Source organism: Falco biarmicus, chromosome 10 (genome assembly GCF_023638135.1).
Source record: "Falco biarmicus isolate bFalBia1 chromosome 10, bFalBia1.pri, whole genome shotgun sequence".
Classification (NCBI taxonomy): Eukaryota; Metazoa; Chordata; class Aves; order Falconiformes; family Falconidae; genus Falco; species Falco biarmicus.
The window spans coordinates 32054480-32071220 of NC_079297.1; the positions used below are offsets into that span (position 1 = coordinate 32054480).

A 16741-nucleotide genomic window follows, 5' to 3' on the forward strand; every position below is an offset into this window, starting at 1 on the left:
TAAATAATCGTAATGCTGTAAGTAATTGTGCTATCAAACATGCTTTTTGCGTATTGAAGCCCTGTAGGTACAAGAGATGACCTCTATAAAACACTGCTAGGGCTGAAAGATTCTATTTTAATTCTTTACAGCAAGAAAAAGACCAAGATGGCACACAAATTTATAGATAACGTGTTTGCCACAGATGTTAATAAAGAGTGTTATGAAAATGCTTAATTCAGCTTGTGTACGTTGCGTGAGTCAGGAAACATAAAAAGCTCACATGTACTTTAATTAAAATATGAAAAAACCCCAGTGATACTATAGTTCTACAGTTACCAAATCTTATGCACTATCTGTAATAAATTTGTGATTGCAAAACAGAAGACAAAACAGATGAATGTCTCCAAGTAGTGCACTCGTATTTACTGGGAAAGTAAATATAAATAACTGGCTGTAAATTAGTGCTACTGAACAGTGGGAATGAAAGGCTGAGTATTATAGGGTTTTTTTAATGCTAGCAATTGACACACATGTACTAAATGCAATTAAGCCTGGTAAAAATTGAGTAGTCCAGTTAGAAATTTTAAAATAACTACAAAATTCCGCAAATTAAAACCAAGCAAACAAAAATAAAGAGGCATTAGGTACAATGAGTGACAAATCTAAAAGCAAGAGATCTTGTGCAATGAATTAGGTAAAACAAAGTGATCATTCTAAAGCTCTAGTGGACCAAATAAAAAATAAATTAAAAGACCACAGCATAAGTGCAATTACAGTACAATCTTGGTTTAGCACCAAGTGAGCGACTGGGTAACTTCACCAATTAGAATTGCTTTGGTTAGTATCCAAAATGAATCATTACAAACTTATTGTCTGTACAGCATTTAATCTCAGAACACAACGAAAATCCTTTTCTTCAGCAGCTTAAATCTGAGCCTTATTAGAATATTCTACATTTTCAGCTTTAAAGAAGAATTTGTATCAATTAAAATACATTAGCTCTTACATAAATTTCTGATCAGCATGATTAGATTTTAAAACTGATTATCCATTTCTCATCTCTTTACACAGACACCACCTTTTGTCTGACATTCCCACGACTATCTTGCAGCCTAATTTATGAATTAAAAAGAAAAATATCCATGGTGAGTAAGAACATTCTAAAAGGCCCATTCCATTATAAAGCAGTTTTAAAACTGTACAAGCTTCTCACACTTTCTAAATACAATTCCAATAAAAAACGATCACGTCTCCGAAATCACTCCAATATACTCACATCTCCACTCAGCACACTAACCTCTGACCAACTTACCTGCTGAACTTGCTACATATACTGTAACTACTAGTAAAAAAAAGATCACCTGTTACTCACACTCTCTGAGCTCATTTTATGCTGTATAACGCTAATTTAATTAGCCTAGAAGAATCACACACACTCAAGTGAAAGTGCTTGCTAGGAAAAAAAAAAAAAATCTCCCAAGATATTTGTAGTTTAGTCCTTTTAAGGCATATCTAACATACTGAGCCTATGTCTGCAGAAATGGGCCTGATGAAAGACCGAGATGAAACAGACTGCCTTTCTCCTTGGCTAAGAGTCCTCTTGCGTTCACGAACTAACGCCTTCTGGTGTCGCTTCATTCTTTCTAGTTGTTCCTCCGCACTCATCTTGCCTCTTTGGTGGTCTCCAGAGTATAAACGTTCCAAGGCACTCTTTGGTCTCTCCTGCAGAAGTCACAAAGCACACAAAACACACGTTGCAATTAATACTCTATAAGTATACAAACAATTAACTCTTTCTCCTACTTTATTGCTAAATTAACATGATTTTGTTCCGTTATTTCTGCATTAATTTCCGTATTTCAACTCTGTATTTTCTATTAGTAGTGCTGATTTTTGGTTCTAAACCTGGTTTTATAAATCTGTTTCAAATGCAGCGAGTTGTCTGTCTGCTTGCTGATTCATTTAAGAATGTGCAACATCGAAGATTTTATTAGATCACAGGTATGGGTCCCCTCCCATGCTACTGCTATGCAAAATATATTCTGTGCTTCACTATTTTGGACAGTTCAGATCTTTCCCTTCAGATGTTCATTTAAAACTTACCTTGGACCTATCCCTTCGAAGTGTTGCAAATGATGAAATGGCAGATGATTGGTGCAATCTGGAAGTTGATCCAGATAAACCTTCATAAGGAAAAAAGAGAATGCTATAAAATCAAATGACGGACAAAACGAAGATAAGTGTCAGATATTTTTTAAATTACCAGGCTTTTTCTGTGATGTTCTTATTACTATTTTAGCTCATGTTTCACATTTTGCAAAAGATCACGAGAGGCATGAAATTTCATTTCAGCCAAAGGTAATGTGTTTCAGGTCACTACTAATCAAAATTCAGAAAGATCTACAATAATTTAGAAGCTCACGTTAAATAAGGTATGGGGTGAACTCAACTGTACAGCAGTATGTAAGCTGTAGAAATATTCACATCCATGAAGAAAATCAAACATTAACATTCACAGTTAGAAAGGAAAGAAATAAGAAGGAAATGGCTAATAAATTAATTGCTTTTCCCCAAATATCCTCTCTATCCTAATTTGTGAAACACTTACAGGACTGTAGCACAGTAGGGACAGAGTGTCAAGCCACATGTAGCATCTGGGGGCATTATATTCATATCCTTGATCACTTTCATTTCAATGGCAATGTAAGCGTTTAAAAAAATATTTGAGTTTGTAAAAGATCACACAAAAATTATGAGGAAAAATAACTGAATATAGCAGACATTCTAATGGTTAATTTCACGTTTCGCTAACGCTTATATTTTTTAAGCGTTATATATTAAGTTGCTTTGCAAAAGGCTGGTTACCTGTAACGGCACCATTGAAATGCACAAAATCTCTAGACTTTCACAGCATCGTACAGTTAATCTAAAAATAATAATCTAAAAATAAAGACCATCTCCAGAAAAACCTAGGAGAGAAAAGCTCTATACAGACGGCACTCTTAAAATCAGCTACATGAATTCCTGGCTTACCACGGGTAGGTAATGTCTGGTATCCACTGTCAGGGCTTATTAAAGCACTGGGAGATGGGCTGAGGTCACCACCTATAATTGCTAGCTCAGGTTCACTCATGTATGAACGCAGCTCCGCCTGTATGGAAAAATACTCAACAGTTCAATCGGAATCGCAGACAGCAAGTCTTAATAATCTTAAACCAAATCCTAAAGCTTTGTTTCCAGATTACTAAGCCTCTCTCTGCCATTATTATATGGCATAGATCTCCCACTGCCATTACCGTCTCTGCTGTGATATCTCTCTCCTTATCACAAGACGTAGGGGTCCATATATTTTACAGATAAGGGTATCTTTTATTATAAGTTCACATATCTTTAAAGTGCAGGTGTATAGGTGCACGAATGCTCACCCTATAGTCTCCATTTACATACTGTCCGAGTTCTCTGTCTCTCTTTCTTTCATCTGACTGACGTTTCAGGCCCCGCACTGACGTGTGTCTGATGACAGTGGCTTCCCTTGGGAGCGGTGGAACAGCTGGTGGCTGATCATCAGGACTGTACAGCTGAGGGAGAGGAGGTCTGGGTGGTGCTTCGTCTTCCTGGGAACAGGCAAGCACAGATATTTGGCAAACAATCTGAAAACAGCCTGACAAAAACTGGCTGAAACTTTATGACATTATATGAGTTATTTGTGACTGCTTTAGCATGCTCTCCTCTCTCCACACCAGGAGCTTCCAGGCTTTAAAAACCAAACAAGACCCAAGAAAGCAAACAACTAATCAACCCCAAAGCATTAACGAGGAAGCCTCTGCATTGGAGCCTTCTCAAACACACGGCTATGGTACATAAAGCTCCAGGTGACACACGTATATTCTCCTGTAAGTGCTATTGCTGTTTCAATACAAACACCGTTAAGTATCTCCCCATTGTGCCTCCACACTGTGTGCTTTGCAACCACGAAACTTGCACTGTTTCTGCCAGAAGTCAATGCGAACAGCAGTGAATGAACCTCAGGAGAGCAGTACTTACAACCTTTGGCTTGAGCTTAACTGGTGACTGAAGAGGTGGCTCGATTTTTTTCAGCTGCTGTGCTTGGTGCTGCGCTCTGGCTTGGAAATAAGGCTGTGGGTACAGCCTGACCTCCAGGGAGGGTTTAACGGGGCTGGGCGGGGGGCTCTGCGCAACTGAAAGTTTGCTCTCCGCAGCTGCAAGGGAGGCTGGTAAGGAAGGCACTGAAGACTGAGAAAATGAAGGCACTGTTTTTCTCTCTAGAGGAGAAAGATAACAAATGTGTTAGGCATTGTTTCTTATCAATAATGTTCATAAGAAGAGCAGCAAACACCCTTAGACTGGATAGAACAGCCCCAATGCTCTGCACGTTGCTTTGAACACAAAGGGTGGGGGTTTTGGACATCAAAATGTTTGAATGTTACATTATAGCAGGAGGGAAAAGATCTTCCTGGTGAGGATCAAGCAAGCCTTTCAAGCCAAAAATAAATCCACACACTTTAGTAACATCCAGTAAAACTTGGAGAGGGCGGTGGGAAGAGGAAAAGTCCAGTCATGCAAAGTCAGTTCTTAGGCTCTACGTGGCCCCAGGCCACAGATTCCTTAAAATGCCTATAGATCTAGACAAGGCTAAGCACCCATAGCTGTACCTTAAATAACATAAGATCTTACCACCTCCAAACTATTTTATCTCTTTATGTATAAGGTAAGCAAAGTACTTCAAATATAAATTGAATTTACAGTAGGCATTAAGAGTCTCTTGCTATCCAATGCACTAAGTCTTTTCTTTGAAACACAATACAGCAACTGAAATGCAGACCACACACTTCCCCTTCCCTTTTTCTGTAGCTGATGATGTTGCTCGGCCCACCAAACACTTGCCTGAAGAGGGAGGGGGAAGACAACTGCACCATGGGCAGTTGGGCAGCATCCAAAGGGCAACGGGGGAAAAAAAAAAAAAGCAGAGAAGAACACAGAGAGGAGCTCCTGGACCGAATGCAGAATAGATATGACTCTGGTATGGGCCTAGCATGCGACAGAAACTCTTTCTGTAAATTGGAAAGAATTTAGCCCATCATTATTATTATTATTTATCATTACTGCTACTACTACTATTACTATTACTCCCTTTTTTATGGCTCGTTAAATTTTAGCACCATCAACATGTGAAAACAACAAAACTCCTTTTTGTCACCTCAACCAAAGAAACACCAAGTTAATGTGATCAATCAACAGAGACTTCTGATGCAACCAATAGCAAAATTAACTGGATTTTCTGCAGCAGAACAAACTTCTAGACTGTTTGCACAGACCCAAAGACTCAGCTGCATTTGTATATTTTTAATGTTTTGATTATGTTCTCTTTACCTGGATTCTTGATAGAGTCTACTATGGTTTTGTAGTTTGTTTTATTTGCACTCAAGCCAGCTGTAACATCTTCAATTCTCCACAAGTCTTTTTGTATTTGTGTTTTCTCCTGATGTTTGTAGTAAAAGAAAAAAAAAAAAGAAAAATCAACTATATCTAATTTTTAATTTATTATGGGCTTATCCTCCTTTTGATACCAAAACCAAACTAATTTTTCAGAACTTAGATGAAAACTTACGAGTCTATAATGAGTTATTTCAAAATAAAAGAAAAAAACCCCAAAAACCACCAACCCAAACCAACATATCTTACTTACAACATTTATTAGAGCACCTTCTAAGTCTTGGAAGACTTCCTATAGAAGACTGGGGGAAAAGGACAGCTCTACATTTTTCTCTACAATATTATTCAGCCTACAAAATACTAGTTTAATGTTCTACGTAACAAGCTTACAGAACCTTTTCATGTGAACTTAGTTTTTAAATCCTATACTAACACACTTAAGACTGCTAAGGCAGCCTTACGAAACACATCTTAATAGATTTCGGGGAAATGTCCAATATCAAAAAAGCAAAAAAATTAGTGTAGCCTCCCCGAATACTGCTGTGAAGTCCCTAATGGCTTTTCATGGATTAAATATAAAAACAAAACAAACTCAGAAAGGCTGACACATTTATTTTCTGCTTATCTTTGGGTTGTTAGGCCTACCAGACATGATGTTTTTATTATAGTTTGAAACAATATATTGCTGCTGTTGCAGGATTTGGTCTTGTCTTGCATCCTCTTTGCTTTCCGGATGCTTTCCAGGAGGCAAGAAAAGGAAGCTTTGCCTGCAGCCTGGGCTCCGCCTTGGACTGCATCTTGCAGCCAGAGACCTTGGCTACTGACACCACCACTTCAGTCAGATGTTCATTGCTATCACCATAAACTGCTATTCTCATCTACTTAATCAAAGCCCGGTAATTCTGCCCTCAAAAACTGGCATCAAGAATAAACTTAGTAAAACCAAGAGGAAAACAGTATTATTAAAGAAAGCAGAAGGCAGTGGAATGCTTTACTTAAGAACTGCTTACAAACTGCTCAAGGACTCTAGAAATCCATCACTTGCCATGAGCTGCAAAATAACTGCTAATTAATCCTATAAGCCTGAAAGAAAAAAACTTTCATAAAAGCTCTTACACCTCATAGAGCTAAGGAAAGCATATAAATTGCTTTCCACTTTCTGTCTTAGATCAGAAAATATGTTCAGCCAGGTTACAGATCAGCAAGCAGGGTGCCAAGAACACAAACATTTAAATGATGGAAAACGTTATTTGCCCGTAGTAAACTCACTCGATAGATGGGAGAGATGTTGAAAGATTGTCAGGATACAAACTATAAATTTGCACATTTCATTTCATTTTTCTGAGATGAATCATACTACAAGGAACCAAATGATGGATTTACAATAGTCAAGCCTCAGAACGGGTTTAAAAAAAAAAACCATGTAAAAAAAATTTCTTGCTTCTGAAACCACTCAGAAAATGTTCAATTAGTAAAGTACAAAAGCCAGGAGATCTTCTAATATTATTTCTTTCCATTAGTTAAATATTGATGTGAAGAGAATATTTTAGATCAAAAATGGACTAGAGCTAAAAGATAAACAAAGAGATGAATTTATTTTTAAATTATGAAAGCCAAGATTGCTGTTTAAAAAAGGGTATAAATATACTTTATGAGCTAGCATGAAAAGATAACTTGGAGAGATAAATCAATTTCTCTACCTTCCTTCACACAGAAACAGAATTTAGAATGATTTATAAAACCAGAGGAGAAACACTTACCAACCAAAAAGTTATCACTGACAAAATACCACCTCTCCGTTAATTTTGGCATGCCCAGATCCCCCAGCCGTCAAGCAAAAGACACTGAGGCTACATTCATAAAAGATTTACTCTGACCAATCTGCTTGAAACATTTAGTTGTTAACCTCTTAATGCTATATATGAACATTAGCTGTTTCCTACAGCAACTGGAGTCTGAAAATTTACTGAATTTTTAATAATATTCCATGAAGACTGCATTTTTTTTAAATACAGTGTGTATTAATTTAGTAGTATTGGAAAATACTAGATAAACAACTTTGAGTCTACGTACCCTTGGGCAGAGATAAAAAAAATCCTCTATTATGGGTACTTCAAGTGAGACTTCTTTGAAGGAATATAGTTTTAAGAATATTCAGTACATTTGGAAAAGAATCAACTCCCCTTAGCATCTCCAAAATCGATATTCAGAAACATTTTTTTAAAAACTTAGCCAAATGTATCTATGAATACACATATATGTAAGCATAAACACACAAAACACATAATGAGCATATGTGTGCGTGCATGTGCATTTTTAAATAATTATGCATATACGTGATACAAGATGATAATAAAACTGAGTTAACATTTTTTCTGTGTAAACCACGTTCCCTTCTATATGTATTGCTCAATCACATACCATACATCAGGTATTTTAAGCATGCTCAATGCAAAACTGGAAATCGTTTGTTAAAGGTCTTTAACAAAATATATTTTGTTTAAAACAATGATTTCCCTAAACAAAATAGCTTCATACAGGGATGATTTGATTCTAAAATACCTGTGGGATATTTTGGAGGGGTGTACTCTATAGCTGAGCTCAATTAGATAATATTCTGGCTCTAGAAACTAAATCACTCCCCCACCCCCCAAAATTAAAAGTAAATGGAAATGACTATTGAAGATTGATGCAAGCTAAAAAAGTTTTACAACTCTTGCTTTGATAGAAGACATTTATCCGTTAATAGTGAAAATAAATAGACTTCTATATCTCATCAGATATTCATTGCAAATAAATAAATTTGAAAATTTATCTAGTGAGCTCTTTTGGTCCAGGATATTTGGTAAAGTAGGCTAAGATTTCAGCAAAATGTGCATACACTAGCTTTGTTCCTTGTGTTTTGCCTTTTACGTAAAACTGTTCTGCTTAAACACAGGGAAAACAATCCAGACTATATTCTTTGCTCTAAGAATAAAACCACCAGTTGTAAGCAGGTATGTAGAAATATCTGGTATGCCACAGCCAGTTCAGCAAACAGAATAATTTAACTTCAAACAAAGCTTCTTTGTAAGCCTCAAAACTGAATAATTGATTTAAAACCAAGATGCCTTTCAATTACTGATGGCTGTTGAACACTTATTCCACTTTACAAAACAATCTGCAGAGATAAATCTTCCATAAATAGAAGAACATGACAAAGAACATGTAATGACAATAACAAGCTGGTGACTGATGCTCTAAAACACAGATAAAGAAGCTAACAGTGTCAGATCAAATAAATGGAAGACTAAGTCCTGCATAGTCTTATAAATTAAATAAGTTATCAATGTCAAGATGTCAGCATGTAATAAAAACATAATAAAATAACAACAAATTTGCACAGACAACTTATGAGAAACTATTACACACACTGCAAGACAGCTAGTTACTGCACTGCTACACCGTTAAGAGTGCCTGAACTCCGCAAACTAAACTACGTGACAGCTGAACACAGTGCAAAAACTGCAGAGAATCTCTCTTAGGGGATGATAGTGTTCAAGTTCAGCCAAAATCATCTCCTAAGTAAAACCAATCCCTGGAAATGGACTCACCTGAGATACCAATGAACTATGCATCTGTTCCTGTAAGGCTTTTTTCAGCTGGCTCACATCCTTTTCTAACTTCAGATATTCATTCCAGGCATTTTCCATTTCCTGTTAACAGAAGGAATATTCTAATACAATGTTATGATAAACTTTGAAATCACTCTATCCATTCTCTAACTGAGCACCCCAGTGTTTGTGAGGTGGTGGTTTTCTATTATAAAAAGAAGCAAAAAATCCATCTTGTAGTCTACATTTTTGCTTAGGGTTGATGATAAACTTTAAAATGCTTTATAGCCTGTGAGATCAAGTCAAGAATGCCTAGTTAAAAACCTCTGGCCAGATTCCTCACACAAACCCATTTCTCAAGCATAAAACTGGCATGTAACAGAATCTGTACCATGACTAATACGTTATGAAGGAATCAAGTCTGTTCCGGTTCCATTTCCTTTTACTTTGCTCCTCTAATTAAAACAAGTTTACAACTGAGCTCCAGTCACCTAAACCACAGCTCATGTTTTGCAACACAAAGCAGGCTACCCTTTAAAAGTTCCTCAGACTGTGCTGAAATGGCATTAGCAGTGAATAAACGCGCAGACACCTGGAAAATAAGCTTATCCCTTCACCCTACTTAGATCATTTCCAGCATCCATGGCACTTCTAACCCAGAACTGAGAAAAATCAAGTGCTTGGTGCATTTTTATGTAAGGAATGATGGAATAAGGCTTTTTTTCTGAAGTTTGGAGAAGACTTGGGAGTTCAGGGGAAGAAATAATGGAGGTCTACGAAGCCATGAGTGGCATGGAGAGAGCAGGTAACAACTGACCATTCCCCATCCTTTCTCATACAAGAATAAGGGTCCATCACACGAAACATGTTTAAGTTAGGCTCAAAACAACGAAAAGAAAGTGGCTGTCCACCCAGTGGGGAAAAGATCCGTGTAGTACCTTGCCAAATTATGTTTTGGATGCAAAAAGTTCACAGAATTGAATAGGAGAGTGTACAGGTTCTTGGCCATGAGATCTACTGAGGATCACTGAAGAGACAAACAGAATACCAGCTTCAGGAATTCTCTCAGCAGAAAACAGAAGCTGGATTGGTTATGACAGTAAATGCTACCCACCTCTCCTATCCTTATACTCTTCCCTAAGCATCTGCTTAGGCCCACTGCTTCAGCCAGAACCCTGGGCTAGAACATGCCTTGAACTGGACAGGTACAGCCAGTCTTACAATTTCTTGCCATTTATGCCCACAATCAAAATTTAAATGCTGCCTGTGAAAGTCAGCCATTTCCTACAGGCACAAATCACTGTGTGTATATATATTTAAATAATACTGGCATTTTAATGAACATACTTACTATAGAACTTACTAACAGGAAAGATGTTCACACAATTCCAGAAACAATGTGATGAAGAGCTAGTCCCATATTCATTAAGAGGCAAGAATAATACAGTGAGTACACAACGTCCAGTTTTAATATACTCTCATGGCCAACTCTTAGAAATATTTTTATCAATAAAAATGTAACATTAAATTGCATTTGAATTTTATCCAGTCATAATATCAACAGTAAATTTTGACCAAAATATCAACAGACTTTGTCAATTCCTTTTCCCCTGGAAAAATCCCATGGAATCACATCTATATTTTCAGAAGACTAGCTGAAAGATTTGCAATTTAAGCCCCATACATAAATGAAAAAGGTATATAAAAAGTTTGTTGAGGTGGGTTTTTTTTGGGGGGGTGGGAAAGTGGGAAGGGGGCATTGAAAAGGAAGGCTAGAGAGATTGTTGAATTTTTTTTGTTCAGGTTTAGTACCCCATACCTTAACCAAATCAGTTCTCAATAGGACTTAACTCCCTACCCAACGAACAATACAGTTTTACTCAAACTGGTATTCTAATTATGGTTTTCTTGAAACAACCGAAAACACAAACCGTTGAAACTTTGGATATTTCAGCCCGAATATGTATGAGATCCTCTTGCAAAAGTCTCTGCTGGTAAGAAATTTTTTCAGCATGTTGTGGTTGGTCTTTGTACTGTTCCATCTGCCTGTGTAAGACCTCCAAAACAGACTCCAGCTGATCCTAAGAAAGAAGAAGATGGCACCAAGCTTACATTTACATGGAATTCTACACCTACCTGTGGGAATATGAAAGTTGTTTTCCATGCCTCCAGTCTTTCCTATAAGCCACCAGAGGTTAGGGTTGACCTCCTCTTATGGAGGCTAAGATGTAAATGAAAAAAGTGCAAGAGCCTTAATTAACAAATATAACCAAAATTATGTGGTGTTTTCCATTAAGTAGCCAAAACTGTGGAAAAAACAAAGCACTGAGAGGGTCATTTTCATTTTCAAAAACAGGTTTCTAAACGTGGGTACTCAATCCTAACATAAAATCCAATTCTTTTCCTTACATAAATTTATACACACGTCCAAAGAAAACTACTACAATGCCAGCAGCATCTAGTAATTTGATTTTTGGTTTGCAATTCCCTATTTTACGATTCATTGAAAGTTGTTATTTTATTTTATAAAGCCCTTTTTATTCTACTCACTTTATTTTCCTTAAGGGCTCTTATTTTGTCCTCCAAGTCCTGCAGAATTCTGTCCTGCTCACAGAAAATGCTTAGCTTGACCTGAAAATGAAATCATACAAATATACAACGTCAGATTTTAAAAAACAAGGCAGGAACATCTCCACTAGCAATATTTTACCCCAAAGAGCATAATAATGTGAACATGTAACAGTACAACATCAATAACCAAAACAGTGCGAGAAGTTCTGAAGTGGTATTTGATACTTACATCAATATCACTTTCTGCAATCTTGACAGGTTTTGTACTTCGTTCTTTTAACGTGTCACGTCCTGTCACCTAAGAGGAACAGGTTTTAAAGATCTGAGAAATTTGTTGCAAACTACAACTTAATTACGCTTCAACAAGGAAAAGTTTTGTTAAATATTCAGTACTAACAAAGACTAATAAAATTTTGGAGACAAGTCTTTTCAAATACGGCCTCTATTTTTAAAACAATGTTAGCAGAAAGGATTACTAGTTATATTAGGCTATTTAATAACTCTTACAGTAGCTTGAAATTTTGTACAAAACAGCATAATCCCACCGGTCTATGGTTACAAGGGTCCTGCTCCTGCAAAACCTAACAGTTTTAACAGTTCAGCTTTACTAGCTTTCTTGAAGCCAAAGGACTTGAACAGTTTAAATGCATGGTTGCAAGAATAACAGCATTAATTAAAGACTAAAAATACAATTTTTTGGCAACTATTTAATTCTACAAAGCACAGTCTCTTCCATAGTACAGGGTGAATTTTATTAAAGACAGACTGTTATAGAAGCACTATACTGGAATTAAATGTAATTGATCTATTTTGACGTGTTTATAATATACCAAATCTCTCATTCCATAAATCACTTGTGTCATATTCAATTTCTGGTGAGAAGATTATCTTCCCGCATAACACAGTTTTTAAATCTGTACAGAAACCACACTGTATTACACTTCCAACCTTCACAGCAATCTTAAAACGAAGGCATGCCTATCTCTGTAGAAACATTTATTATTTTCGTTGTCTGTATGGGACCCTTTTTGTAAGTAAATGAAGTTAAAAAAATGGCAATATGATACAGCTCATTAATCAAACAGTTTTTAAGAGCCTTAAAACCTAATGACTTAGTATTACTAATTACAATACTCCTAAAAATTCATTAAGGCAAATACTGTCTCACCAAAGAAATACCTGGTGTTTAGAAGTATGGTACTGATATACAGTATATTTCTATTCATATACAGGCAGAGTTTATGAAGAAAATTCATCTAAATATTGTATTTAATTAATATTAGAGCAGAAGTTGTTGGCTTTTTTGGTGTGGTAGAAGGGGTAGTTTTCTTTTTACCGAGCGACTGGCAATCTCCAGGCTTAATGCTCCGTAGCTTACTTATTAACCTAACGGGCACCTACACGATCATGCTCACTTTCTGAAAGTAATTCTATTTTACTCTAAGCCTAGCTAAATCTTTGATAAACCTGTTTCTCATCTAATGTTCTATGAAGTTAGCCACCTACACTTAGTATTTTCAAGTAACAAAGTAGGTTTAAGACAGAAGAGTATGGCCAGCATTTCTGTTTATGGTCTTCTCCCCTCCAACGGCAGACTCCATTCAAAGACTAATCATGTGTATTCATGTGATCAAATGTTGCTTCACCACCACCAAAATCAAAAGCATTTACTGCCTCTCAAAACTTCCAGTTTTCAGGCATTTTGATTTTCAACAATGATGTGTTTTACATAAGAAACCCCCTTTCCTTCAGAAGTATTAATGGAATTATTTAAATGCCAAATCCTATGTATAACAGTAACAAATAATTAAATTTAACTATAAACACTAGCATGTCAACATAATAGTTTTGCATATTTAATTATCTGCAAGCTAAGAGAATGCAAAAGCCTTTTTCAAAGCAATGGAATTAACATAAAAACCAAGGTCTACAGATTTGGGGGATATTTTAAATTGCATAATCAGGACTGTAAAGAATTTGTTAATTATCAAGCAGCAAACATGAGAACATAATGGAGATATAGCATGCTTTTACGTTTTCAAAATTACACATAGGAGTCACTACTCGACACAACCATTTTCAAAACATGATAAAATGAAACCAAACACTGAGGTCAGCCATAATTTCGCATACAGACTCCCAAAGGGGAGGGGGAGGAGAAAAAAAAAAGAAAGAAAAAAAAGGGGGTGGAGTGGGTGGGTAAGTCTTACAGAAAGCACTACTGGTTACCGTAAGACGCCTGTAAAAGCCAGAATACGTAAACACCGACTGCTATTTTAAAAAGCAATGGGATGAGCACATTTCAGATGCAAGCAGTCTTACATGTATACTGGACAGTAACCCTTGTGCTGAGTTCTTTAGCACTTTGTATATCATGTTGATCAGAGGTCCATTATTTTCTATCTGTTTCAAACAAAAGTTTAGCAATAGCTTGTTACAGATGTAAAAATCAACCCCCCCCAAACCTCTGAGCAGCAGTAATCACATGCTCTTATGTCACACCCATCCTTGAGCTTTATAGTCTCTATCATCTGCCAGTACAGGAGCTGTTACTGGGTATCCAGCTAGCTTGTTATGTTGTGGGCAGGCTGCTCATCCAACCATAAGACTTTTTTCATTTACAAAACACACACACAAACACACAACACGAAACAGGATTTGTTCAGACATGTCCAATTGCAGTTTCAAGAGCGTTACGACTTACAGCAAGATATTTTCTGTGCTATAATATGTAGTAACACTTGCAGCAAGAGCTCTATATTGATAATTTGAGCAACCTAGTTAAAACCTCAGTGGAAGAAGTTATTGCAATCACACTTACCCCTCCTCCCACAACAAATACCTGCCAGGCACTATTATCTCCTTTGTTACCTACGTGACACAAGCTTGTACTAGCAACCTCTTTCAGCTGCAGCTGAAACGAAAGTCTCAGATATTACAGTATGACTGACTGCAGAAGAATGAAGCAGGACCACTGCTGAACCACCGAGAGAGGCCCCAGATTTGGTTCAATTGGTTGCACAATTTATATTTAGTGACACAAACTTTCCTAAACTTCCTCATCCATATTTTGTATAACCTGCTGGGGAATGTTTGTAAAGTCTTGCGAGGTGAGGCTGCCCATCCATCCCTCATGTGGCCTGCTTGAACTTAATTTCATAGCCACGAGAAGGGAAGCTTCCTTCCCCACTTGTATTTCATCTTACTTGCAAAGTCATCTCAGAATCTTGTGGGGAAAACTTTTTCTTTCCTTTGCTCTTCCTTTCTGCTTTTCTAATACAGGGTCTATCCACTCTAGAGATTAAAAACTCCCAGCTGTAGACATCTGCTTGCAGAAGAGGCATGGTTATGCTACAGCATACAGATACGCCATGTCTTCCATGATCCACAACACCTCTATTTCATGAGTGAAAAAAGAATACAAAGTCATTGCTACAATTTTTTTTGGAAAAAAAATTTCATCATCTAAGGGCAGTAGCATTAAAGGAAACCTCCACAATGTATTTGGCAAGTTCAAAATTATCAATAATTTTTCCTCATAGCGTGAGTAAACAGCCTCGAGATGTGGGTTTTTTAATGTCAGAAATAGCTCACATGCAAGAGAAAACTCCTGAAATGCATTAGTATCTCTGGAGCATTTTTACTTCACTCATACTTATGTTATGACCATACGCTATAATATTGAACAATATCATCTTGGTATTAACATAAAAATTATTTATTAGATAATATTTTAAAACACTTAAGTAATAAAAAATAGCCTCGTATAAAAGGATAAGAGCCAGGGGACACACATATAAAACATGTGAGTAATGACAAATTACTAAATGCTGCATAACCAGTTACTGTAATGAGTTTTAGTACTATGGCATGCATTATGCAGTTAATTGCTTAATTGCTATTCCATGTTGAAAAGTTGTATTTTGAAACCTCTAAGAAGAGAGTGATCTTCAGTAATAATGGATTTAGTGAAAAGAAACAAGTTTAACTCCAGTTCTAAAATCTTCAGTCCTATTTGAAATTATTTCATCAGAGTGTGTTTAACTCAAAGCCCAATGAAGTCAAAAGAGAGACCTGAATTAACAGGCTCGCCATCTGAGCCTCCAGTGTCTTAACGAAAAGTACCATGTGTATGAACTGTGCATGTGCCATATTCCACCGTTACCAAATCAGTGATTTGCTGAGTTTCATCCAGCAGTCTATTCTTTTTCCTCATACTGCAAAACAAAGCATCTCCACATTTAGTGGCAAAACACAAATTCAACAACACAAAGACACCCTCTCAAATTTCACATGGTTTCCTTAATCTCTCAGCAACCTGACCTGAATCTTTGCATTCCTGGATCACCACTGAAAGAATGCCCGCTGTGAAACATCACATCATCCTGAGGGAAACACACTTCACGTTTTGAATGGCAAGGTTTTCAGAAGGGAACCAACGCCAACATCAAGTTCCTTTTCACATAAAGATCAGGGCCCACATACATTTCTCTTTCTGGCTACTGTTGTCAGGTGCTACACAGACTGCAGGAAGGCACCAGAGGAGCTTCTGGGAGACCAAACAGATCTATGCCCCAGACTGCAACGAAGCAATCCAGATGGAATCCACTAAAAAGTTTAAAACCCATCCCAATAATTTTGCTAAGCATATTAACATTTTCAAAGGCTTAAACTGTGGCCACTTTTTAACTGTGAAAACTTCTGTTTTATAATACACAAAACACTGTCTCTATTAATAATTTCTCAAATTGTAGGACCTTTAAACTGGAATTTGTCACAAAAACTCAGCCAACAGCTTGGGATGCAGGTACATTTGGCAAAGCCATGAACAAACCAAGAACAAGACCTGAAGTGCAATGTGTCCAACCAATTTTAAAGTTTACACATTTGATCATTTAGACTATATATACCACATACATTATGTGATAAACTCTTTGTATATATGACACTATATATATGCATAATATGTATGACTAATGTTTTCCGTTGATGTATTCATTTATATATTCAGCCATTAAAACATCAGATGAAATTGAAATATGCATACTGACACGGCCAGTCAGCTCATTTAGTTGCACATATGCAACACTCCATGGCATCAGTGAGAGCTACGTACGTGCAATCAATAAGGATAACAAGGT

The 16741-nt window shown here is 36.7% G+C and overlaps 1 protein-coding gene across 10 annotated transcripts in view; it reads right to left on the minus strand.

The window, feature by feature from the left end:
- The window catches only part of PLEKHA7 (pleckstrin homology domain containing A7), a 160307-nt gene that overhangs the window by 12014 nt on the left and 131552 nt on the right, over positions 1 to 16741 (minus strand). For all 10 annotated transcript variants that reach the window (XM_056353195.1, XM_056353193.1, XM_056353194.1 and 7 more), the window contains 10 exons: positions 11830 to 11898; positions 11580 to 11660; positions 10961 to 11110; positions 9030 to 9131; positions 5374 to 5482; positions 4027 to 4265; positions 3408 to 3596; positions 3016 to 3133; positions 2086 to 2165; positions 1504 to 1704 (listed from right to left, as the gene is read on the minus strand). In XM_056353195.1, the coding sequence (XP_056209170.1) occupies positions 1504 to 1704; positions 2086 to 2165; positions 3016 to 3133; positions 3408 to 3596; positions 4027 to 4265; positions 5374 to 5482; positions 9030 to 9131; positions 10961 to 11110; positions 11580 to 11660; positions 11830 to 11898 (1338 nt within the window). The remainder of the gene's footprint in view (positions 1 to 1503; positions 1705 to 2085; positions 2166 to 3015; positions 3134 to 3407; positions 3597 to 4026; positions 4266 to 5373; positions 5483 to 9029; positions 9132 to 10960; positions 11111 to 11579; positions 11661 to 11829; positions 11899 to 16741) is intronic.